Source organism: Engystomops pustulosus, chromosome 10 (genome assembly GCF_040894005.1).
Source record: "Engystomops pustulosus chromosome 10, aEngPut4.maternal, whole genome shotgun sequence".
In the NCBI taxonomy this organism is placed as follows: Eukaryota; Metazoa; Chordata; class Amphibia; order Anura; family Leptodactylidae; genus Engystomops; species Engystomops pustulosus.
In genome coordinates, this window is record NC_092420.1 from 89,478,744 (window position 1) to 89,504,080 (window position 25,337).

General features: G+C 50.0%; 2 protein-coding genes across 7 annotated transcripts in view; one reads left to right on the forward strand and one right to left on the reverse strand.

Moving 5' to 3' along the window:
• The window catches only part of CCDC24 (coiled-coil domain containing 24), a 36,896-nt gene extending 29,026 nt beyond the window's left edge, over nucleotides 1–7,870 (forward strand). For 2 of the 3 annotated variants that reach the window (XM_072128023.1, XM_072128024.1), the window contains exons 6-9: nucleotides 5,195–5,249; nucleotides 5,617–5,686; nucleotides 5,889–6,000; nucleotides 7,045–7,864. In XM_072128023.1, the coding sequence (XP_071984124.1) occupies nucleotides 5,195–5,249; nucleotides 5,617–5,686; nucleotides 5,889–6,000; nucleotides 7,045–7,483 (676 nt within the window). In that variant the 3' untranslated portion in view covers nucleotides 7,484–7,864. Of the gene's footprint in view, nucleotides 1–5,194; nucleotides 5,250–5,616; nucleotides 5,687–5,888; nucleotides 6,001–7,044 lie in introns of all 3 variants that reach the window. The other variant, XM_072128025.1, reaches the window with a different exon arrangement.
• Nucleotides 7,871–10,199: 2,329 nt separating this feature from the next.
• SLC6A9 (solute carrier family 6 member 9) overlaps nucleotides 10,200–25,337 on the reverse strand; it is a 133,152-nt gene continuing 118,014 nt past the window's right edge. For all 4 annotated transcript variants that reach the window (XM_072128604.1, XM_072128602.1, XM_072128603.1 and 1 more), the window contains 7 exons: nucleotides 15,931–16,034; nucleotides 15,251–15,488; nucleotides 15,043–15,177; nucleotides 14,866–14,965; nucleotides 14,509–14,609; nucleotides 13,415–13,585; nucleotides 10,200–13,339 (listed from right to left, as the gene is read on the reverse strand). In XM_072128604.1, the coding sequence (XP_071984705.1) occupies nucleotides 13,169–13,339; nucleotides 13,415–13,585; nucleotides 14,509–14,609; nucleotides 14,866–14,965; nucleotides 15,043–15,177; nucleotides 15,251–15,488; nucleotides 15,931–16,034 (1,020 nt within the window). In that variant the 3' untranslated portion in view covers nucleotides 10,200–13,168. The remainder of the gene's footprint in view (nucleotides 13,340–13,414; nucleotides 13,586–14,508; nucleotides 14,610–14,865; nucleotides 14,966–15,042; nucleotides 15,178–15,250; nucleotides 15,489–15,930; nucleotides 16,035–25,337) is intronic.

Sequence of the window (25,337 nt, forward strand, 5' to 3'; positions counted from 1 at the left end):
CATGTACAGGGGATACTGGGGGTAACACATAGCCCCCCCATATTATACCCCTCTATATACACCATGTACAGGGGATACTGGGGGTAACACATAGCCTCCCCATATTATACCCCTGTATATACACCATGTACAGGGGATACTGGGGGTAACGCATAGGCCCCCATATTATACCCCTCTATATACACCATGTACAGGGGATACTGGGGGTAACACATAGCCCCCCCATATTATTCCCCTGTATATACACCATGTACAGGGGATACTGGGGGTAACACATAGCCCCCCATATTATACCCCTGTATATACACCATGTACAGGGGATACTGGGGGTAACACATAGCCCCCATATTATACCCTTGTATATACACCATGTACAGGGGATACTGGGGGTAACACATAGCCCCCCATATTATACCCCTGTATATACACCATGTACAGGGGACACTGGGGGTAACACATAGCCCCCCCCCATATTATACCCCTGTATATACACCATGTACAGGGGATACTGGGGGTAACACACAGCCCCCCCCCATATTATACCCCTGTATATACACAATGTACAGGGGATACCTGGGGTAACACATAGCCCCCATATTATACCCCTGTATATACACCATGTACAGGGGATACTGGGGGTAACACATAGCCCCCCCATATTATACCCCTGTATATACACCATGTACAGGGGATACTGGGGTCAACACATAGCCCCCCATATTATACCCCTGTATATACACCATGTACAGGGGATACTGGGGGTAACACATAGCCCCCCCCATATTATACCCCTGTATATACACCATGTACAGGGGATACTGGGGGTAACACATAGCCCCCCCCATATTATACCCCTGTATATACACCATGTACAGGGGATACTGGGGGTAACACATAGCCCCCCCATATTATACCCCTGTATATACACCATGTACAGGGGATACTGGGGGTAACACATAGCCCCCCCATATTATACCCCTGTATATACACCATGTACAGGGGATACTGGGGGTAACACATAGCCCCCCATATTATACCCCTGTATATACACCATGTACAGGGGATACTGGGGGTAACACATAGCCCCCCCATATTATACCCCTGTATATACACCATGTACAGGGGATACTGGGGGTAACACATAGCCCCCCATATTATACCCCTGTATATACACCATGTACAGGGGATACTGGGGGTAACACATAGCCCCCATATTATACCCCTGTATATACACCATGTACAGGGGATACTGGGGATAACACATAGCCCCCCCATATTATACCCCTGTATATACACCATGTACAGGGGATACTGGGGGTAACACATAGCCCCCCATATTATACCCCTGTATATACACCATGTACAGGGGATACTGGGGGTAACACATAGCCCCCCATATTATACCCCTGTATATACACCATGTACAGGGAATACTGGGGGTAACACATAGCCCCCCCATATTATACCCCTGTATATACACCATGTACAGGGAATACTGGGGGTAACACATAGCCCCCCATATTATACCCCTGTATATACACCATGTACAGGGGATACTGGGGGTAACACATAGCCCCCCCCCCATATTATACCCCTGTATATACACCATGTACAGGGAATACTGGGGGTAACACATAGCCCCCCCATATTATACCCCTGTATATACACCATGTACAGGGGATACTGGGGGTAACACATAGCCCCATGTACAGGGGATACTGGGGGTAACACATAGCCCCCATATTATACCCCTGTATATACACCATGTACAGGGGATACTGGGGGTAACACATAGCCCCCCATATTATACCCCTGTATATACACCATGTACAGGGGATACTGGGGGTAACACATAGCCCCCCCCCCATATTATACCCCTGTATATACACCATGTACAGGGAATACTGGGGGTAACACATAGCCCCCCATATTATACCCCTGTATATACACCATGTACAGGGGATACTGGGGGTAACACATAGCCCCCCATATTATACCCCTGTATATACACCATGTACAGGGGATACTGGGGGTAACACATAGCCCCCCCATATTATACCCCTGTATATACACCATGTACAGGGAATACTGGGGGTAACACATAGCCCCCCATATTATACCCCTGTATATACACCATGTACAGGGGATACTGGGGGTAACACATAGCCCCCCATATTATACCCCTGTATATACACCATGTACAGGGGATACTGGGGGTAACACATAGCCCCCCATATTATACCCCTGTATATACACCATGTACAGGGGATACTTGTGGTAACACATAGCCCCCCCATATTATACCCCTGTATATACACCATGTACAGGGGATACTGGGGGTAACACATAGCCCCCCATATTATACCCCTGTATATACACCATGTACAGGGGATACTGGGGGTAACACATAGCCCCCCCATATTATACCCCTATATATACACCATGTACAGGGGATACTGGGGGTAACACACAGCCCCCCATATTATACCCCTCTATATACACCATGTACAGGGGATACTGGGGGTAACACATAGCCCCCCCCCATATTATACCCCTGTATATACACCATGTACAGGGGATACTGGGGGTAACACATATGCCTAATACTAAGAGATGGGGATGTTGCTGTGAAAGGAAATGTTAGATATAGAGGGGCGCAAATTGAAGGAAGAGGGGTTCACAGTCTTCTCCCACCATGACTAAGGAAGGTAAATCTGATTCCCCTCTGCTTGGTCTTTCCAAGTCCTTGATAACATCTGTGCTTCAGAGGTGGAGGGTGAGGATCTGGAGATGGTGGGGGGGGGGTGAGGATCTGGAGATGGTGGGGGGGGGTGTCTTCAGGGGATGCAGAGTCTTTTTCTGGGGGTGCTACATCCTCAGAATGGGAGACTGCCCTGGAGATGAGAATGAGAAAGCTGATATAAACAGGAGGTTACTCTCACACTGCCGCAAGTATGGGGGAAAATCCAGCATGTTCTCTCTTTACCCCTTGTACGGCCAAGTGTGGGACTGTACAGCCGCTGGGGCGCCATGTGGATGTATATCTGCCCCCGGACCTGCGCTCGCATATATGTCCCCTCATGTGAAAGCCGTCTGACTCAACCACTCATGATGGCGGCACCCACTCCGTTGACGCTGGCGTCCATTAATGTCGCCAGCATTAAGTCTGATGCGGCTAGATTTGCGGCCTTTGATTTTCTCGGCCGCGTTGAAGCAGACATTTTATTTTTGCAGGAGACCAGGCTGCCAGATTTGGCGGCCGTGTTTAAAGCTAAGAGGGAATGGAGACACGGGCCTTCCTATTGGTCTCTTGCGGCCGAGCCGTATAGCGGAGTGGCGGTCCTCTTTACCGCGCCGGTAGAATGCCGACGAGTTATTGAGTTAGAAATGGGGAGGTGCCTGATCCTGGATGTCCTCATGAAGGGACAAGAACTGCGCCTAATTAACATCTATGGTCCCCAGTCCAAGTGGGACAGGAAGTGTCTCTTTATGAGGATCAAGCCCTACCTTTTTACAAGTCGTGTATATGTACGGGTTTGTAAGGAAACGGGCGCGCATCAGCCGGATACTGATTTCTGTTTTTTTTTTTTGCTAAATTAATCAACAAGATGTACCAATATATAAACAAAATATAACAATAATAGTAATAAACATGTCCAAAAAGATAATTTGGAGTATCTATGCAAAAAAAACAGAGCCCTCTCTATAGCCAGTAAGTCTTTGCTGCATATTGCAGCAAACACTTACTGGTAACCCCCGTGATTGGTGCTTGTATCAATCACGGATATTAACCTGTCATCCGGCGGCTTGGTGAAAATCGAAGCTCCCCGTGATGTGATGGGGGGGCAGCGATCAGTCGCCATATAGCCTCAGGTTGTTTTAACCCATTCATTACTATGTGCGATTAGCACATTGTAATGAATGACTAGGAAAATCCCCCTACACTGCCGTACTGCAGTATATGGTAGGATCGATCAGACAACCTAGGGTTAAAGTACCGTAGGGGGTCTGAAAAATAGTAAAAATAAAAAAGTTTAAAAAATTATATAAAAAAAACCCCAAAAATTCAAATCACCCTCCTTTCCCTAGAAGTCATATAGATAAACAGTCTGAAAATGCCCGATCTTTTAAAAAAAAACTTTTTTTTCACTGCCTTTAACCCCTGAAACGGAAAATAGCACTTTTTTGCAATTTTGAAAAAATATAAAAAATTCTATAAAAAGTGATCAAAAGGTCGCACAGTCCTAAAAATATCAGCATTGAAAACATCATCAACAGTCGCACCAAATGACAGCAGCTCGGTTCAACGAAGTAGGAAAAAGTTATTGGCGCCAGAAGATGGCAAAATAAAAAAAGATTTGTACAGGAGGTTTAAATTTTTTAAACTTTATAAAACCTATGCAAATTTGGTATCCCCTTAATCGTACCGACCCAAAGAAAAAAGTAGACATGTCATTTGTGGCGCACAGTGAAAGCCGTAAAATCCAGGCCCACAAGAATACGGCGCAAATGTGTTATTTCACCATTTTCACTGCGTTTGGAATTTTTTTTCCCCGCTTCCCAGTACACGGCATGGGATATTTAATACCATCACTATGAAGTGCAATGTGTTATGCAGAAAACAAGCCGTCACACAGCTCTGTACATGGAAAAATACAAAAGTTATAGATTTTATGAGTTATAGGGGACACAGCGGGCAGTGCAGGGGGCATTGAAGTCGCCTTGATGGAAATGCTGTGGGGTGCAGGACACCCGACAAGCATCAGGACCCAACAGCAGAAGGACAGAAAGTACAAGAACAAAGCATCAAGGACCCGGAACACGAGGAATGCAGCTCCCGAGAAGAGCGGCCGGGACCCTGCAGCTCCCAATCCATGCACTAGGGGGATCCTAATCATAGAGGGGGAGGGAGACGCACCAATGCCCCGGCTGGGGGGGGGGGGGGGGGTCCAGGGTACTCAAAAGGGAAGAAGAAATCATGGGATCGTCCAGGCCTAAGCATCATAAGACATGTCACACGTTATTATAATATTGTTGTTATGTTTTCTACTTTACATTTAAATGAAATATCTACAGGACGTATTGGGTCACATTTAGGGTTAAACGCAACTAAATTCTTGTATAATATTTATGAATAATATTATGTACAGATCAGAGAGAGAAGAAAAACCCCACAATATCATTTATTTTATAGATCATTACTGGAAGACGAGCGCCGGACACTAGAGAAAGACATAGTCCTCCTACAGGTAACACCCCAATTATCTGTTCTGTCCCCCAAGTGTCAGCGCGTCCCTGTCCTGCCCCCCCCTAAGTGTGTCCCACTGCACCGGACAGAGGGCACCACTTATTTTGGTGCACCTTTAACATATGGTGTAGGACACTAAATACATGTGTAAAGTCAGACAGAAAACTGGTGCAGGGGCTTTAATAAATCTGAGCCGCTGAGGACCCGTAAAGGGCCTGGCACAGTCCCCTGTGACTGAAGCCTCCTGTATATAAAACCTTGTTATGGAATTAGTTACTGTGTTCCTTGTGGGGGTCCAGGGGATCAGCTTCCCCTCTGGGGGTCTCGCATGGTGGAGGCCTGCACTGATTTCTCTTCTGTCCTTACAGCTGTGTCTGGAGGAGGAGCGTCAGTACGGGGAGGAGTTACAGACATTGCAGGCGGAGCCTTCGCTCACAGGTGACCCTCAGCGCAGGGGGGCTCAATGTGTCGCCTTGGTGACCGGAGTGTAATTGTTGTGTCGGGTTGAATTCTCTTGAATTGTATCTTCTATTCCTCTCCTCCGGTCACATCTAAAGCTGCAGTCACTATTCGGCAGCTCCGCGTGAGACTGGATTGTCATTTCCTGAATAATCCAGTTCCGACATTTTGTCTGTTATAGAGCTGAAGGAGGAAAGGAGAATCCTGGAGAGAGACCTGCAGCTCAACCAACTGCCCCCAACGGCCGTACCCACCTCCAAGATGGCGGCCAATAAGAAGTCAAACTCCACGAGGTAAAGATTCGCCCTCCTTACGCTGCTCCGCATGGGCGTCACCCCCTCCCCTCCTCCTTACACTGCTCTGCATGGGCGTCACCCCCTCCCCTCCTCCTTACACTGCTACGCATGGGCGTCACCCCCTCCCCTCCTCCTTACACTGCTCCGCAAGGGTGTCACCCCTCCCCTCCTCCTTACACTGCTCCGCATGGGTGTCACCCCCCTCCCCCTTACTCTGCTCCCCATGGGTGTCACCCCCTCCCCCTGCTCCTTACATTGCTCCACATGGGCGTCACCCCCTCCCGCTTACTCTGCTCCAAGTGGGTGTCACCCCCTCCCCCTCCTCCTTACGCTTATCCACATGATTGTCACCCCCTCCCCGCCCGCTTTACCCTGCTCCGCATGGGCGTCACCCCCTCCCCTCCTCCTTATACTGCTCCGCATGGGCGTCGCCCCCTCCTCCTCACACTGCTCCGCAAGGGTGTCACCCCTCCCCTCCTCCTTACACTGCTACGCATGGGTGTCACCCCTTCCCCGCCCGCCTTACACTGATTGGCATGGGTGTCATCCCTCCTCCTTACACTGTTCCGCATGGGTGTCACCCCCTCCCCCCCTCCTTACAATGTTCTACATGGGTGTCACCGCACCCCTTCCCCCCTCCTTTCCTTGTGGCGTCGCCCCCTCCTCCTCACACTGCTCCGCAAGGGTGTCACCCCTCCCCTCCTCCTTACACTGCTCCGCATGGGTGTCACCCTCTCCCCGCCCGCCTTACACTGATTGGCATGGGTGTCACCCTCTTCCCGCCCGCCTTACACTGATTGGCATGGTTGTCACCCCTCCTCCTTACACTGCTCCGCATGGGTGTCACCCCCTCCCCACCTGCCTCACACTGCTCAGCATGGGTGTCACCCCCTCCTCCTTACACTGCTCCACATGGGTGTCAACCCCTCCCCTCCTCCTTACAATGTTCTACATGGGTGTCACCGCACCCCTTCCCCCCTCCTTTCCCTGTGGCGTTGCCCCTCCTCCTGCCACCTTCTTTCTCCCTTCTCTCTTCCACAGATTTTTGGATATAGGAAGAAGAGGAAACCCCAACCGTAGACTGACACCAAATTATTCTGAATCACAGTATGACCCCCCCCTGACTCCGTGTCCCCCAGACCCAAAGCTGAAGAGTCCTGAGGGATGGACCGTAAGAAAAAGCCTTACAGGGTCCGGGGCCCCCTCCAGTGCTGCTACGGCGTCGTTGAGGGGTCCTCAGGAGCCAGGAGCAGGCAGCACTTGCTGTATACAGCGGATATCCAGGGGCCCGGGGCCCCACGTCACAGAGGATGAGAGGATCCGCTCCAGAGCAGCGCAGACCCCTGTGCGGGTCCCATTACCCCCCAAAGTCCAGAGACCATGCAGCAGCCCCAGCCTCGGCCCCACCTTCCGCAAAGTGAGGACAAATCTGCCCCCTGAGAAGGAAACAGGGGTAAAGAATGGGGCATCTGTCACCTGACATCATGGGATCACTCAACGCTGCGGGGGGCACATGGACAGAAAACCCCGACAGATATTTCTGCAGAATTTCACGGTTTTCGGTATATCCTGTTTATTATGTGCTCTGATAAACCTGGGAACGTCCCACATATTTTCAGTATCTGATTGCTGTCAGTGAATGAGAACTGTGTGTAGTTCACTACCTATGAAAGTAAGTAGGAGTGTCCCTATTTACTGACAGCAAGCAGAGGTCCTGTGAAGGGTGAGGAAAGCGCATGCAGTATATCTTCCTGCGGATGACGGGCTCCTCCTCCCCCTCCTGCGGATGACGGGCTCCTCCTCCCCCTCCTGCGGATGACGGGCTCCTCCTCCCCCACCTGCGGATGACGGGCTCCTCCTCCCCCTCCTGCGGATGACGGGCTCCTCCTCCCCCTCCTGCGGATGACGGGCTCATCCTCCCCCTCCTGCGGATGACGGGCCCCTCCTCCTCCCCCCTCCTGCGGATGATGGGCTCCTCCCCCTCCTGCGGATGATGGGCCCCTCCTCCTCCCCCCTCCTGCGGATGATGGGCTCCTCCCCCCTCCTGCGGATGATGGGCTCCTCCTCCTGCGGATGATGGGCTCCCCCTCCTGCGGATGATGGGCTCCTCTTCCCCCTCCTGCGGATGATGGGCCCCTCCTCCACCCCCTGATGATGGGCTCCTCCCCCTCCTGCGGATGATGGGCTCCTCCCCCTCCTGCGGATGATGGGCTCCTCCCCCTCCTGCGGATGATGGGCTCCTCCCCCTCCTGCGGATGATGGGCTCCTCCTCCTGCGGATGATGGGCTCCTCCTCCTGCGGATGATGGGCTCCTCCTCCCTCTCCTGCGGATGATGGGCTCCTCCTCCCCCTCCTGCGGATGATGGGCTCCTCCTCCCCCTCCTGCGGATGATGGGCCCCTCCTCCTCCCCCTGATGATGGGCTCCTCCCCCTCCTGCGGATGATGGGTTCCTCCTCCTGCGGATGATGGGCTCCTCCTCCTGCGGATGATGGGCCCCTCCTCCTGCGGATGATGGGCTCCTCCTCCCCCTCCTGCGGATGATGGGCTCCTCCTCCCCCTCCTGCGGATGATGGGCTCCTCCTCCCCCTCCTGCGGATGATGGGCCCCTCCTCCTCCCCCTGATGATGGGTTCCTCCTCCCCCTCCTGCGGATGATGGGCCCCTCCTCCTCCCCCTGATGATGGGTTCCTCCTCCCCCTCCTGCGGATGATGGGCTCCTCCTCCCCCTCCTGCGGATGATGGGCTCCTCCCCCTCCTGCGGATGATGGGTTCCTCCTCCTGCGGATGATGGGCTCCTCCTCCCTCTCCTGCGGATGATGGGCTCCTCCTCCCCCTCCTGCGGATGATGGGCTCCTCCTCCCCCTCCTGCGGATGATGGGCCCCTCCTCCTCCCCCTGATGATGGGCTCCTCCCCCTCCTGCGGATGATGGGTTCCTCCTCCTGCGGATGATGGGCTCCTCCTCCTGCGGATGATGGGCTCCTCCACCCCCTCCTGCGGATGATGGGCTCCTCCTCCCCCTCCTGCGGATGATGGGCCCCTCCTCCTCCCCCTGATGATGGGTTCCTCCTCCCCCTCCTGCGGATGATGGGTTCCTCCTCCCCCTCCTGCGGATGATGGGTTCCTCCTCCCCCTCCTGCGGATGATGGGTTCCTCCTCCCCCTCCTGCAGATGATGGGCCCCTCCTCCTCCCCCTGATGATGGGCTCCTCCCCCCTCCTGCGGATGATGGGTTCCTCCTCCTGCGGATGATGGGTTCCTCCTCCCCCTCCTGCGGATGATGGGCTCCTCCTCCCCCTCCTGCGGATGATGGGCCCCTCCTCCTCCCCCTGATGATGGGCTCCTCCCCCCTCCTGCGGATGATGGGCTCCTCCTCCTGCGGATGATGGGCCCCTCCTCCTCCCCCTGATGATGGGCTCCTCCTCCCCCTCCTGCGGATGATGGGCTCCTCCTCCCCCTCCTGCGGATGATGGGCTCCTCCTCCCCCTCCTGCGGATGATGGGCCCCTCCTCCTCCCCCTGATGATGGGCTCCTCCCCCCTTCTGCGGATGATGGGTTCCTCCTCCTGCGGATGATGGGCTCCTCCTCCCCCTCCTGTGGATGATGGGCTCCTCCTCCCCCTCCTGTGGATGATGGTCCCCTCCTCCTCCCCCTGATGATGGGTTCCTCCTCCTGCGGATGATGGGCTCCTCCTCCTGCGGATGATGGGCCCCTCCTCCTCCCCCTGATGATGGGCTCCTCCCCCCTCCTGCGGATGATGGGTTCCTCCTCCCCCTCCTGCGAATGATGGGCTCCTCCTCCCCCTGATGATGGGCTCCTCCCCCCTCCTGCGGATGATGGGTTCCTCCTCCCCCTCCTGCGGATGATGGGCTCCTCCTCCCCCTCCTGCGGATGATGGGCTCCTCCTCCCCCTCCTGCGGATGATGGGTTCCTCCTCCCCCTCCTGCGGATGATGGGCTCCTCCTCCCCCTCCTGCGGATGATGGGTTTCTTAATACAAGAAACCTTCAGGAAGTATTTCTCAGAAGTAAAAGATGAAATGATGAGAGTTGTGTCAGTGTCCTGCAGGGGGCGCCGTTCTAGTCTTTATATTGATCTTTTCCTCTGTGGTCGCTGGTGAGACCGGTAACAGGACAATACCTGGAGTATAACAGGAATACCTGGCTGATAACAGAGAGCAGAGGAATGAGACGCAGAGGACAAGGTTTCTACTTATCTTTATTGATAATAAGTTGCATCATCTACAGGGGAAGGGGTGGGGCATCAGTCATGGGGGAGGGACATCAGACAAGGGGGTGGGGCTTCCTCTGCTGCTTGCACTTACATACACATGGAGCATCTACTCCGGCCCCCAGATGCATCATGCTGCAGATATGTCTCCACTTGTGGTGCGATGCTCTGCAGATTTCTTGTGCTTTCTCCACCTGAATGACCTCCTGCTGTGAGTGACTGGAAATCAGTTTATCTGCTCAGCTGAGGGTTTGTTACAGTTTAGGCCATTCTAAGGAAACGACCCTTGATACAATGTAACACAACTCAAGGGAGAGGTTTGTGCTTATCTGGATACACTGTAACAAACCCCCAGCTGACAGCAGAGCTGGACACAAGCAGAGAACTTATCAATAGGGACCAGAATCTGAAAACTTCAGAGTTCAGGGGCCCCGCCGGGTGTAGTGTCCCACCATGAGGGGGCCCCATCTGTCATGTAGGGTTTAATGTCCCACCGTGAGGGGGCCCCATCTGTCATGTAGGGTGTAATGTCCCGCCATGAGGGGGCCCCGTCTGTCATGTAGGGTGTAATGTCCCACCATGTGGGGGCCCCGTCTGTCATGTAGGGTGTAATGTCCTGCCATGAGGGGGCCCCATCTGTCATGTAGGGTGTAATGTCCCGCCATGAGGGGGCCCCATCTGTCATGTAGGGTGTAATGTCCCGCCATGAGGGGGCCCTGTCTGTCATGTAGGGTGTGATGTCCCACCATGAGGGGGCCCTGTCTGTCATGTAGGGTGTAATGTCCCACCATGTGGGGGCCCCATCTGTCATGTAGGGTGTAATGTCCCGCCATGAGGGGGCCCTGTCTGTCATGTAGGGTGTGATGTCCCACCATGAGGGGGCCCTGTCTGTCATGTAGGGTGTAATGTCCCACCATGTGGGGGCCCCATCTGTCATGTAGGGTGTAGTGTCCCACCATGTGGGGACCCCAACTGTAATGTAGGGTGTAATGTCCCGCCATTGGGGGGCCGAAGTCTCTAATGTAGGGTGTAATGTCCCGCCATGAGGGGGCCCCATCTGTCATGTAGGGTGTAATGTCCCGCCATGAGGGGGCCCCATCTGTCATGTAGGGTGTAGTGTCCCACCATGTGGGGACCCCAACTGTAATGTAGGGTGTGATGTCCCGCCATGAAGGGGCCCCCTGTCTCTAATGTAGGGTGTAATGTCCCGCCAGGCGGGGGCAGTAGAGGGCGCTGTGTCTCTGTGCTTATCTATCATACTGAGGTATATATGTATCTAGTGGTTGGGGTATATACAGTGTGAGGTCATGTCGGCGGCAGTGATCTCACATTTGTGCTCATGACAGCATTGGCCCCGCCCACAGCGCAGGGTGTGATGTCACAAGTAACCAGTGAACGGATTCTTGCCCCACGTGGGTCAGAGGCGCCAAAATGCACCTCCCCCGCCGCGTCCCCAGCTCCATGGTAACCGCTTCCTGACCCTCTGTAAATATCATGTGATTGGTCAATTGCAACGTCACATGACATGTCCACGTGCAAAAAGTGGAAACCGTGAAATGTGTGGGGGGCGAGGGTGCAGCTGTGACTGGTACAGGGGGCGGGTGGTGCAGGGTGTGAGGGGTGCCAGGGGCAGTAACTACAGTGGTAGCAGCCATAGCAACCGCTATGGGGCCCACAGTGTCAGGGGGCCCCAACATCCAACTTGACACAGTAAAGAGTGGAGGACGTGCATCATTACATCTATATTATGCTGCAGATTGTACTGTTGCATCATGTGGGAGTATACAAATATGTATCATTTTTAAGTGGGAAGGGGGGCCCCATGCCTAAGCCCAAAGCCTGCTATGGGGTCCTGCCACTCCTAGTTGCGCCACTGACCAGGGGGGTAAGTGGTGCAGGGTGTGAGGGGTGCAGGTGGCGAGGGGGGCATCAGGGTGTGAGGGGGGCGAGGGGTGCAGCTCTGGTTTTTAATTTGTTTCAACAAAGTTAATGGTTAAAAAAAGCTGATAATGTGATGCGTGCCCCGCCCCTCCCCCTGCTGTGTACTTGCACCCTTCCTGCACCCCCACTGTGTACCCTCCCTGTGTACCTGCACCCCACTGTGTACCCGCACGTCCTGCATCCTTTAAGTCGCTGTTTCACATTATATGTTGTCAGACGCCAGCGTATTGCAGTCACACGTCAGTGGCGCCTCCAGCGCGTGGAGGGGACACACAGGATCCTTATCCAGGGCCCCCCATAAACGTGTAGGAGACACGGGGGACGCCCAGATGAGCGGAGAACGATATATGATGAGTATACGGGAGCAGCACCATCGCTAACGGCCACAGAACACCACCAATATGTGCAGAAGCTAAAGAGTTAATAACACGGATTCCGTCCTGTCACCAAGACGTTGAGGTATCTACTAAATATTGACCTAGGGGGCGCTGTGCTACCACCATACCTGGAGGGGCGGGCTGCAGGGAATGGCCCCTCCTGGTGGACCCCCCATCTATCAGTCAGGGGAGACCCCACCACTATTTTCTCGGGGGTCCGCTCCGCCTCTTGGCATTTCTTCTCCTTGGCGCAGTCAATGTCCGAGTCGTGGCCCGCGACCGGCCCAGGAAGAGACGAGGTGGGGGGACGGCCGGACCCCCGCTGTTAGACGTCTGAGGTTTATACATAAACTCTAAAAATAATCTTCTGTAAACTATAATTAGACGCGTTAGAAGAACGAGCTCCTCCTGGCGCGGTGAGTCCTCAGGGTGGTCCCGAGTGTAGGGGAGCAGGATCGGGGCGGCCCCCACATCCTCTGCTCATCTCCCCGTGAGTCCGGTAGTTGGATTGGGGGCAGTGGAGGGAACGACTGGTCTGGATGAGGACACGAAGGAGCAGGGGGTGGGGTCAGGGGGTCATCCACACACCAGCGCCTCTCTCCATCCCCCTGCGCCCGCTGGTTACACCTGCCCGTTACTGCCCTGTATTGTCAGGCCGATCTCCTCCTTTTTGTGCTTGTCAGGGTTCAGGGGTTGGGCCTCGGGGCAGTCGCTCTTTGCGTAGCGGCCGGTCCGGTGCTCAGGGAGCGCGGGGCCCCAGTCCTTGTTGGGCTTCACTGCGTTCTTCAACCTCTGAAAGAACAGAGAGGAGTTAGGAGCGGAGGAGGAGGAGGACTCCCATCATCCCCTCAGCTGCGGGGACTCTACCTGCAGGAAGGTGTCGCCCTCTGAGCTCCAGATCTTGAAGGCGGCGTATAGCGGGATACAGACGACTGATGATAGCGCCATCAGGAACCCCAGCGAGATGGCCCAGCCCGGGTACACGTAGTCATTGTACGAGATCGGCTGGTACTGGATGACCGTGAAGATCAGGATGAACTGGAAGAGGAGAGAGAAGGGTTAACAAGGGGAAAATCCCTCAGGGGTCAGAGTGTCACCAGGTCCAAAGGTCACACAAAATTCATTGGGTCCATGAAGAAATCCTGCGTGGAATTTTCTACCCAAGTCTAGAGAATAATAGGAGACACACTGACACCAGCGCAAGGTCCTGTCCTACCCCAACCTGTCCCTCAGGGCTGTGATGTCACACAGGTCCCTCAGGGCTGTGATGTCACACAGGTCCCTCAGGGCTGTGATGTCACAGCGGTTACTCAGGGCTGTGATGTCACAGCAGTTACTCAGGGCTGTCGTGTCACAGCAGTTACTCAGGGCTGTCGTGTCACAGCAGTTACTCAGGGCTGTCGTGTCACAGCAGTTACTCAGGGCTGTCGTGTCACAGCAGTTACTCAGGGCTGTCGTGTCACAGCAGTTACTCAGGGCTGTCGTGTCACAGCAGTTACTCAGGGCTGTCGTGTCACAGCAGTTACTCAGGGCTGTCGTGTCACACAGGATCAATCAGGGCTGTGATGTCACACAGGATCACTCAGGGCTGTCGTGTCACAGCAGTTACTCAGGGCTGTCGTGTCACAGCAGTTACTCAGGGCTGTCGTGTCACAGCAGTTACTCAGGGCTGTCGTGTCACACAGGATCACTCTGGGCTGTGATGTCACACAGGATCACTCAGGGCTGTCGTGTCACAGCAGTTACTCAGGGCTGTCGTGTCACAGCAGTTACTCAGGGCTGTCGTGTCACAGCAGTTACTCAAGGCTGTCATGCACAGTAGTTACTCAGGGCTGTCATGCACAGCAGTTACTCAGGGCTGTCATGCACAGCAGTTACTCAGGGCTTATCATGCACAGCAGTTACTCAGGGCTTATCATGCACAGCAGTTACTCAGGACTGTCGTGTCACACTGGACTTACAAATATAATGGCTGGAGAGAAGAAACGCCAGCAGATCTGGAAAAAGAGGGGAGGGGGGAATCCCAGCATCATCTCGATGTCCTTGAAGTAATTCCGGTGTCCTGGTTGGGGTCAAGCACAGAAACACAATTAATAAGATTATAATTTCTGAGTGATATAACGCTGCAGACTATCACATGACTGATGTAACTCTGCAGACTTTCACATGGCTGATGTAAGGCCACAGACTATCACATGAGTGATGTTACTCTGCAGACTTTCATATGACTGATTTAACTCTGCAGACTATCACATGGCAGATGTAAGGCCGCAGACTATCACTTCCGGCTCTATGTATGATGTGTTGCCACCACTCACCGTATATGTACATGATGGCGACGCACATGATGCAGGAGATGATGACCAGGGAGAAGCTGGCGGCGTAGTTGTCCATCAGCAGCAGCCAGTAGATGCCGGCCTGGCAAGGGAGAGGGGCAGGGGTTACCATGGAAAGCTACAGCTTGAGACAGGATATAATATGGATCCAGGACTCACCTGAGTGGTCAGGGGGATCCCCAGCAGGAACCCGACCACGGCCACCCCCAGGGTCACACACGTCTTCCAGCGGATGATCCAGTCGTTTCCAATCTCATCCACGATGGCGGTGACCAGAGTCTCCAGGAGACAGAACTGCGCAGAGAGGAAGGGGTTAAGGCCCGGGCAGAGTGGGGCACCAGCGGGCAGCACATGGCACGACCATTACCTGCGTCCCCAGCCCCAGGAGGATGAGCATGAAGAAGAAGAGGATGGACCACAGCGGAGATATGGGCAGCAGCGTCAGGGCTTCCGGATACGCCACAAACGCCAAACCGGGACCGTGATCCGCCACCTGCGACACGTCCACGTTCAAATGATTGGCCATGAAGCCCAGGATGGAGAAGATGACGAAGCCGGCGTACACACTGGTGGCACAGTTTGTGATGCTGATGATGATACTGTCCCTGCAGAGGAAGAAAATAGAGGTCACCCTGGGGAGGGGTGTAACACCCGGACATACACCGAGTGCCCCTGCATCCGCAGCACAATGGGGGATGGGATGTAACACCCTGATATACACTGAGTGCCCCCCACAGCTGCAGAACAATGGGAGGGGGGGGGGGATGTAACACCATGATATACGAGTGCCACTACAGATGCAGCAAGGGGGGTGCGGGGTGTAATACCCTGATGTACACCGAGTGCCCCCACATCTGCAGCACAAGGGGGGGGGGGGGGTGTAACTCCCTGATATACATCTAGTATGTATACTAGTATGTAGGGTGTAATATATAACCTCAGAGAGGGAGAGAAAGTGACTGCAGCTGCATCCCCCTCCCCTGTCACAGACATTCAGATACACAGAGAAGCTGCAGCTCCCCCCTCCCCGCAAAGCCTTTGTCATACCTGTAACAGTTGTTGTGGAACTTGTTGTAGGACGCCATTGTAATGAGTCCTCCCCATGCGCACCCTAAGGAGTAGAAGATCTGAGAAGCTGCATCGCCCCAAACCTGTGCCAACACAGAAGAGAAGCTGAGTGAGGAGCACTGGCAGAAACCTGCAGCCGCTAGATGACCCTGACAGAGCCGGATACTATGGGTGGTCCAGCCCAGAGGCGCAGAACCCGCGCTCTACAGTTTTGTTAGGGAGGCTTTCTGGGGCGTCAGTATTATTAAGGGGGCACTGGGATGTCTCCAGTATTATAAGGGGGGCTCTGGGATGTCTCCAGAATTATTAGGGGAGCACTGAGATGTCTCCAGTATTATTAAGGGCTCTGGAATGTCTCCAGTATTATTAGGGGGCTCTGGGATGTCTCCAGTATTATTGGGGGCTCTGGAATGTCTCCAGTATTATTAGGGGGCTCTAGGAGGTCTCCAGTATTATTAGGGGGCTCTAGGAGGTCTCCAGTATTATTAGGGGGCTCTGGGATGTCTCCAGTATTATTAGGGGGCTCTGGGATGTCTCCAGTATTATTAGGGGGCTCTAGGAGGTCTCCAGTATTATTAGGGGGCTCTAGGAGGTCTCCAGTATTATTAGGGGGCTCTAGGAGGTCTCCAGTATTATTAGGGGGCTCTAGGAGGTCTCCAGTATTATTAGGGGGCTCTAGGAGGTCTCCAGTATTATTAGGGGGCTCTAGGAGGTCTCCAGTATTATTAGGGGGCTCTAGGAGGTCTCCAGTATTATTAGGGGGCTCTAGGAGATCTCCAGTATTATTAGGGGGCTCTAGGAGGTATCCAGTATTATTAGGGGGCTCTAGGAGGTCTCCAGTATTATTAGGGGGCTCTAGGAGGTCTCCAGTATTATTAGGGGGCTCTAGGAGGTCTCCAGTATTATTAGAGGTATATTACAGGGATATTTATTATCTGCTCTGGGGTGTGTATTATTAGTCACTGGCGCACATGTATCATAAGTGCGGCTTTGTCCGTCTGGTTTTTGGGACTTTTCTTGGCTTTTCTGCAGGTCAGATGTGTGGTTTTTTTTCTTATTGATACATGTGGTAATTGGTCTTCAATGAATTTGTGACTTTTTTAAAGCAAAAGTTGCAAAAAGTCTCCAAAAGTTGGAATCAGTGCAAAGATACTTTCTACGCCTGGTCAGGGGCAGCTGTACATTTTTGCCAAAATAACTTTAAAAAAAAAAAAAAAAGTCTGGATTCAAGTGATAACTATGAAAAGCCTTAAAAATAAAAGAAAAAGGCAAGCCAAAAGTTGGATACATGTACCCCACTGTCTGCTCTGTGCTCTGTATTATTAGTTACTGTCTGCTCTGGGCCCTGTATTATTAGTTACTGTCTGCTCTGGGCTGTGTATTATTAGTTACTGTCTGCTTTGGGCCCTGTATTATTAGTTACTGTCTGCTCTGGGCCCTGTATTATTAGTTACTGTCTGCTCTGGGCTGTGTAGTATTAGTTACTGTCTGCTCTGGGCCCTGTATTATTAGTTACTGTCTGCTCTGGGCTGTGTAGTATTAGTTACTGTCTGCTCTGGGCGGTGTAGTATTAGTTACTGTCTGCTCTGGGCTGTGTATTATTAGTTACTGTCTGCTCTGGGCGGTGTAGTATTAGTTACTGTCTGCTCTGGGCTGTGTATTATTAGTTACTGTCTGCTCTGGGCTGTGTAGTATTAGTTACTGTCTGCTTTGGGCCCTGTATTATTAGTTACTGTCTGCTCTGGGCCCTGTATTATTAGTTACTGTCTGCTCTGGGCTGTGTATTATTAGTTACTGTCTGCTTTGGGCCCTGTATTATTAGTTACTGTCTGCTCTGGGCCCTGTATTATTAGTTACTGTCTGCTCTGGGCTGTGTAGTATTAGTTACTGTCTGCTCTGGGCCCTGTATTATTAGTTACTGTCTGCTCTGGGCTGTGTAGTATTAGTTACTGTCTGCTCTGGGCGGTGTAGTATTAGTTACTGTCTGCTCTGGGCTGTGTATTATTAGTTACTGTCTGCTCTGGGCGGTGTAGTATTAGTTACTGTCTGCTCTGGGCTGTGTATTATTAGTTACTGTCTGCTCTGGGCTGTGTAGTATTAGTTACTGTCTGCTCTGGGCTCTGTATTATTAGTTACTATCTGCTCTGGGCTGTGTATTATTAGTTACTGTCTGCTCTGGGCTGTGTATTATTAGTTACTGTCTGCTCTGGGCTGTGTATTATTAGTTACTGTCTGCTCTGGGCCCTGTATTATTAGTTACTGTCTGCTCTGGGCTGTGTAGTATTAGTTACTGTCTGCTTTGGGCCCTGTATTATTAGTTACTGTCTGCTCTGGGTTGTGTATTATTAGTTACTATCTGCTCTGGGCTATGTATTATTAGTTACTGTATGCTCTGGGCCCTGTATTATTAGTTACTGTCTGCTCTGGGCTGTGTATTATTAGTTACTGTCTGCTCTGGGCTGTGTATTATTAGTTACTGTATGCTCTGGGTTGTGTATTATTAGTTGCTGTCTGCTCTGGGCTGTGTATTATTAGTTACTGTCTGCTCTGGGCTCTGTATTATTAGTTACTGTCTGCTCTGGGCTCTGTATTATTAGTTACTGTCTGCTCTGGGCTGTGTATTATTAGTTACTATCTGCTCTGGGCTGTGTAGTATTAGTTACTGTCTGCTCTGGGCTGTGTAGTATTAGTTACTGTCTGCTCTGGGCTGTGTATTATTAGTTACTGTCTGCTCTGGGCTGTGTATTATTAGTTACTGTCTGCTCTGGGCTGTGTATTATTAGTTACTGTCTGCTCTGTGCTCTGTATTATTAGTTACTGTCTGCTCTGGGCCCTGTATTATTAGTTACTGTCTGCTCTGGGCTGTGTAGTATTAGTTACTGTCTGCTTTGGGCCCTGTATTATTAGTTAATGTCTGCTCTGGGTTCTGTATTATTAGTTACTATCTGCTCTGGGCTATGTATTATTAGTTACTGTATGCTCTGGGCCCTGTATTATTAGTTACTGTCTGCTCTGGGCTGTGTATTATTAGTTACTGTCTGCTCTGGGCTGTGTATTATTAGTTACTGTATGCTCTGGGTTGTGTATTATTAGTTGCTGTCTGCTCTGGGCTGTGTATTATTAGTTACTGTCTGCTCTGGGCTCTGTATTATTAGTTACTGTCTGCTCTGGGCTCTGTATTATTAGTTACTGTCTGCTCTGGGCTGTGTATTATTAGTTACTATCTGCTCTGGGCTGTGTAGTATTAGTTACTGTCTGCTCTGGGCTGTGTAGTATTAGTTACTGTCTGCTCTGGGCTGTGTATTATTAGTTACTGTCTGCTCTGGGCTGTGTATTATTAGTTACTGTATGCTCTGGGCTGTGTATTATTAGTTGCTGTCTGCTCTGGGCTGTGTATTATTAGTTACTGTCTGCTCTGTGCTCTGTATTATTAGTTACTGTCTGCTCTGGGCTCTGTATTATTAGTTACTGTCTGCTCTGGGCTCTGTATTATTAGTTACTGTCTGCTCTGGGCTGTGTAGTATTAGTTACTGTCTGCTCTGGGCTGTGTAGTATTAGTTACTGTCTGCTCTGGGCTGTGTATTATTAGTTACTGTATGCTCTGGGCTGTGTATTATTAGTTACTGTCTGCTCTGGGCTGTGTATTATTAGTTACTATCTGCTCTGGGCTCTGTAGTATTAGTTACTGTCTGCTCTGTGCTCTGTATTATTAGTTACTGTCTGCTCTGGGCCCTGTATTATTAGTTACTGTATGCTCTGGGCCGTGTATTATTAGTTACTGTCTGCTCTGGGCCCTGTATTATTAGTTACTGTCTGCTCTGGGCTGTGTATTATTAGTTACTGTCTGCTTTGGGCCCTGTATTATTAGTTACTGTCTGCTCTGGGCCCTGTATTATTAGTTACTGTCTGCTCTGGGCTGTGTAGTATTAGTTACTGTCTGCTCTGGGCTCTGTATTATTAGTTACTATCTGCTCTGGGCTGTGTATTATTAGTTACTGTCTGCTCTGGGCTGTGTATTATTAGTTACTGTCTGCTCTGGGCTGTGTATTATTAGTTACTGTCTGCTCTGGGCTGTGTATTATTAGTTACTGTCTGCTCTGGGCCCTGTATTATTAGTTACTGTCTGCTCTGGGCTGTGTAGTATTAGTTACTGTCTGCTTTGGGCCCTGTATTATTAGTTACTGTCTGCTCTGGGTTCTGTATTATTAGTTACTATCTGCTCTGGGCTGTGTATTATTAGTTACTGTATGCTCTGGGCTGTGTATTATTAGTTACTGTCTGCTCTGGGCTGTGTATTATTAGTTGCTGTCTGCTCTGGGCTGTGTATTATTAGTTACTGTCTGCTCTGTGCTCTGTATTATTAGTTACTGTCTGCTCTGGGCTCTGTATTATTAGTTACTGTCTGCTCTGGGCTGTGTATTATTAGTTACTGTATGCTCTGGGCTGTGTATTATTAGTTACTGTATGCTCTGGGCTGTGTATTATTAGTTACTGTCTGCTCTGGGCTGTGTATTATTAGTTGCTGTCTGCTCTGGGCTGTGTATTATTAGTTACTGTCTGCTCTGTGCTCTGTATTATTAGTTACTGTCTGCTCTGGGCTCTGTATTATTAGTTACTGTCTGCTCTGGGCTGTGTATTATTAGTTACTATCTGCTCTGGGCTGTGTAGTATTAGTTACTGTCTGCTCTGGGCTGTGTAGTATTAGTTACTGTCTGCTCTGGGCTGTGTATTAGTAGTTACTGTCTGCTCTGGGCCCTGTATTATTAGTTACTGTCTGTTCTGGGCCCTGTATTATTAGTTACTGTCTGCTCTGGGCTGTGTATTATTAGTTGCTGTCTGCTCTGGGCTGTGTATTATTAGTTACTGTATGCTCTGGGCTCTGTATTATTAGTTACTGTATGCTCTGGGCCCTGTATTATTAGTTACTGTCTGCTCTGGGCCCTGTATTATTAGTTACTGTATGCTCTGGGCTGTGTACTATTAGTTACTGTCTGCTCTGGGCTGTGTATTATTAGTTACTATCTGCTCTGGGCTGTGTAGTATTAGTTACTGTCTGCTCTGGGCTGTGTATTATTAGTTACTGTCTGCTCTGGGCTGTGTATTATTAGTTACTGTCTGCTCTGGGCTGTGTATTATTAGTTACTGTCTGCTCTGAGTTCTGTATTATTAGTTACTGTATGCTCTGGGCTGTGTATTATTAGTTACTGTATGCTCAGGGCTGTGTATTATTAGTTTCTGTCTGCTCTGGGCTGTGTATTATTAGTTACTGTCTGCTCTGGGCTGTGTAGTATTAGTTACCGTCTGCTCTGGGCTGTGTATTATTAGATACTGTCTGCTCTGGGCTCTGTATTATTAGTTACTGTCTGCTCTGGGCCCTGTATTATTAGTTACTGTCTGCTCTGGGTTCTGTATTATTAGTTACTGTATGCTCTGGGCTGTGTATTATTAGTTACTGTCTGCTCTGGGCTGTGTATTATTAGTTACTGTCTGCTCTGGGTTCTGTATTATTAGTTACTGTCTGCTCTGTGCTCTGTATTATTAGTTACTGTCTGCTCTGGGCCCTGTATTATTAGTTACTGTCTGCTCTGGGCTGTGTATTATTAGTTACTGTCTGCTCTGGGCTGTGTATTATTAGTTACTGTCTGCTCTGGGCCCTGTAGTATTAGTTACTGTCTGCTCTGGGCTGTGTAGTATTAGTTACTGTCTGCTCTGGGCCCTGTATTATTAGTTACTGTCTGCTCTGGGCTGTGTAGTAATAGTTACTGTCTGCTCTGGGCTCTGTATTATTAGTTACTATCTGCTCTGGGCTGTGTATTACTAGTTACTGTCTGCTCTGGGCTGTGTATTATTAGTTACTGTCTGCTCTGGGCTGTGTATTATTAGTTACTGTCTGCTCTGGGCCCTGTAGTATTAGTTACTGTCTGCTCTGGGCTGTGTAGTATTAGTTACTGTCTGCTCTGGGCCCTGTATTATTAGTTACTGTCTGCTCTGGGCTGTGTAGTAATAGTTACTGTCTGCTCTGGGCTCTGTATTATTAGTTACTATCTGCTCTGGGCTGTGTATTATTAGTTACTGTCTGCTCTGGGCTGTGTATTATTAGTTACTGTCTGCTCTGGGCTGTGTAGTATTAGTTACTGTCTGCTCTGGGCTGTGTATTATTAGATACTGTCTGCTCTGGGCTCTGTATTATTAGTTACTGTCTGCTCTGGGCCCTGTATTATTAGTTACTGTCTGCTCTGGGTTCTGTATTATTAGTTACTGTATACTCTGGGCTGTGTATTATTAGTTACTGTCTGCTCTGGGCTGTGTATTATTAGTTACTGTCTGCTCTGGGCCCTGTATTATTAGTTACTGTCTGCTCTGGGCTGTGTATTATTAGTTACTGGATGCTCTGGGCCCTGTATTATTAGTTACTGTCTGCTCTGGGCTGTGTATTATTAGTTACTGTATGCTCTGGGCTGTGTATTATTAGTTACTGTCTGCTCTGGGCTGTGTATTATTAGTTACTGTCTGCTCTGGGCTGTGTATTATTAGTTACTGTCTGCTCTGGGTTCTGTATTATTAGTTACTGTCTGCTCTGGGCTCTGTATTATTAGTTACTGTCTGCTCCGGGTTCTGTATTATTAGTTACTGTCTGCTCTGGGCTGTGTATTATTAGTTACTGTCTGCTCTGGGTTCTGTATTATTAGTTACTGTCTGCTCTGGGCTGTGTATTATTAGTTGCTGTCTGCTCTGGGCTGTGTATTATTAGTTACTGTCTGCTCTGTGCTCTGTATTATTAGTTACTGTCTGCTCTGGGCTCTGTATTATTAGTTACTGTCTGCTCTGGGCTGTGTATTATTAGTTACTGTCTGCTCTGGGCCCTGTATTATTAGTTACTGTCTGCTCTGGGCTGTGTATTATTAGTTGCTGTCTGCTCTGGGCTGTGTATTATTAGTTACTGTCTGCTCTGGGCTCTGTATTATTAGTTACTGTCTGCTCTGGGTTGTGTATTATTAGTTACTGTCTGCCCTGGGCTCTGTATTATTAGTTACTGTATGCTCTGGGCCCTGTATTATTAGTTACTGTCTGCTCTGGGCCCTGTATTATTAGTTACTGTCTGCTCTGGGCTGTGTATTATTAGTTACTGTCTGCTCTGGGCTGTGTATTATTAGTTACTGTCTGCTCTGGGCTGTGTATTATTAGTTACTGTCTGCTCTGGGCTGTGTATTATTAGTTACTGTCTGCTCTGGGCTGTGTATTATTAGTTACTGTCTGCTCTGGGCTGTGTATTATTAGTTACTGTCTGCTCTGGGCTGTGTATTATTAGTTACTGTCTGCTCTGGGCCCTGTATTATTAGTTACTGTCTGCTCTGGGCTCTGTATTATTAGTTACTGTCTGCTCTGGGTTCTGTATTATTAGTTACTGTCTGCTCTGGGCTGTGTATTATTAGATACTGTCTGCTCTGGGCCCTGTACTAGTAGTCACTGTCTGCTCTGGGCTCTGTATTATTAGTTACTGTCTGCTCTGGGTTCTGTATTATTAGTTACTGTCTGCTCTGTGCTCTGTATTATTAGTTACTGTCTGCTCTGGGCCCTGTATTATTAGTTACTGTCTGCTCTGGGCTGTGTATTATTAGTTACTGTCTGCTCTGGGCTGTGTATTATTAGTTACTGTCTGCTCTGGGCCCTGTAGTATTAGTTACTGTCTGCTCTGGGCTGTGTAGTATTAGTTACTGTCTGCTCTGGGCCCTGTATTATTAGTTACTGTCTGCTCTGGGCTGTGTAGTAATAGTTACTGTCTGCTCTGGGCTCTGTATTATTAGTTACTATCTGCTCTGGGCTGTGTATTACTAGTTACTGTCTGCTCTGGGCTGTGTATTATTAGTTACTGTCTGCTCTGGGCTGTGTATTATTAGTTACTGTCTGCTCTGGGCCCTGTAGTATTAGTTACTGTCTGCTCTGGGCTGTGTAGTATTAGTTACTGTCTGCTCTGGGCCCTGTATTATTAGTTACTGTCTGCTCTGGGCTGTGTAGTAATAGTTACTGTCTGCTCTGGGCTCTGTATTATTAGTTACTATCTGCTCTGGGCTGTGTATTATTAGTTACTGTCTGCTCTGGGCTGTGTATTATTAGTTACTGTCTGCTCTGGGCTGTGTAGTATTAGTTACTGTCTGCTCTGGGCTGTGTATTATTAGATACTGTCTGCTCTGGGCTCTGTATTATTAGTTACTGTCTGCTCTGGGCCCTGTATTATTAGTTACTGTCTGCTCTGGGTTCTGTATTATTAGTTACTGTATACTCTGGGCTGTGTATTATTAGTTACTGTCTGCTCTGGGCTGTGTATTATTAGTTACTGTCTGCTCTGGGCCCTGTATTATTAGTTACTGTCTGCTCTGGGCTGTGTATTATTAGTTACTGGATGCTCTGGGCCCTGTATTATTAGTTACTGTCTGCTCTGGGCTGTGTATTATTAGTTACTGTATGCTCTGGGCTGTGTATTATTAGTTACTGTCTGCTCTGGGCTGTGTATTATTAGTTACTGTCTGCTCTGGGCTGTGTATTATTAGTTACTGTCTGCTCTGGGTTCTGTATTATTAGTTACTGTCTGCTCTGGGCTCTGTATTATTAGTTACTGTCTGCTCCGGGTTCTGTATTATTAGTTACTGTCTGCTCTGGGCTGTGTATTATTAGTTACTGTCTGCTCTGGGTTCTGTATTATTAGTTACTGTCTGCTCTGGGCTGTGTATTATTAGTTGCTGTCTGCTCTGGGCTGTGTATTATTAGTTACTGTCTGCTCTGTGCTCTGTATTATTAGTTACTGTCTGCTCTGGGCTCTGTATTATTAGTTACTGTCTGCTCTGGGCTGTGTATTATTAGTTACTGTCTGCTCTGGGCCCTGTATTATTAGTTACTGTCTGCTCTGGGCTGTGTATTATTAGTTGCTGTCTGCTCTGGGCTGTGTATTATTAGTTACTGTCTGCTCTGGGCTCTGTATTATTAGTTACTGTCTGCTCTGGGTTGTGTATTATTAGTTACTGTCTGCCCTGGGCTCTGTATTATTAGTTACTGTCTGCTCTGGGCTGTGTATTATTAGTTACTGTCTGCTCTGGGCCCTGTATTATTAGTTACTGTCTGCTCTGGGCTGTGTATTATTAGTTACTGTCTGCTCTGGGCTGTGTATTATTAGTTACTGTCTGCTCTGGGCTGTGTATTATTAGTTACTGTCTGCTCTGGGCTGTGTATTATTAGTTACTGTCTGCTCTGGGCTGTGTATTATTAGTTACTGTCTGCTCTGGGCTGTGTATTATTAGTTACTGTCTGCTCTGGGCCCTGTATTATTAGTTACTGTCTGCTCTGGGCTCTGTATTATTAGTTACTGTCTGCTCTGGGTTCTGTATTATTAG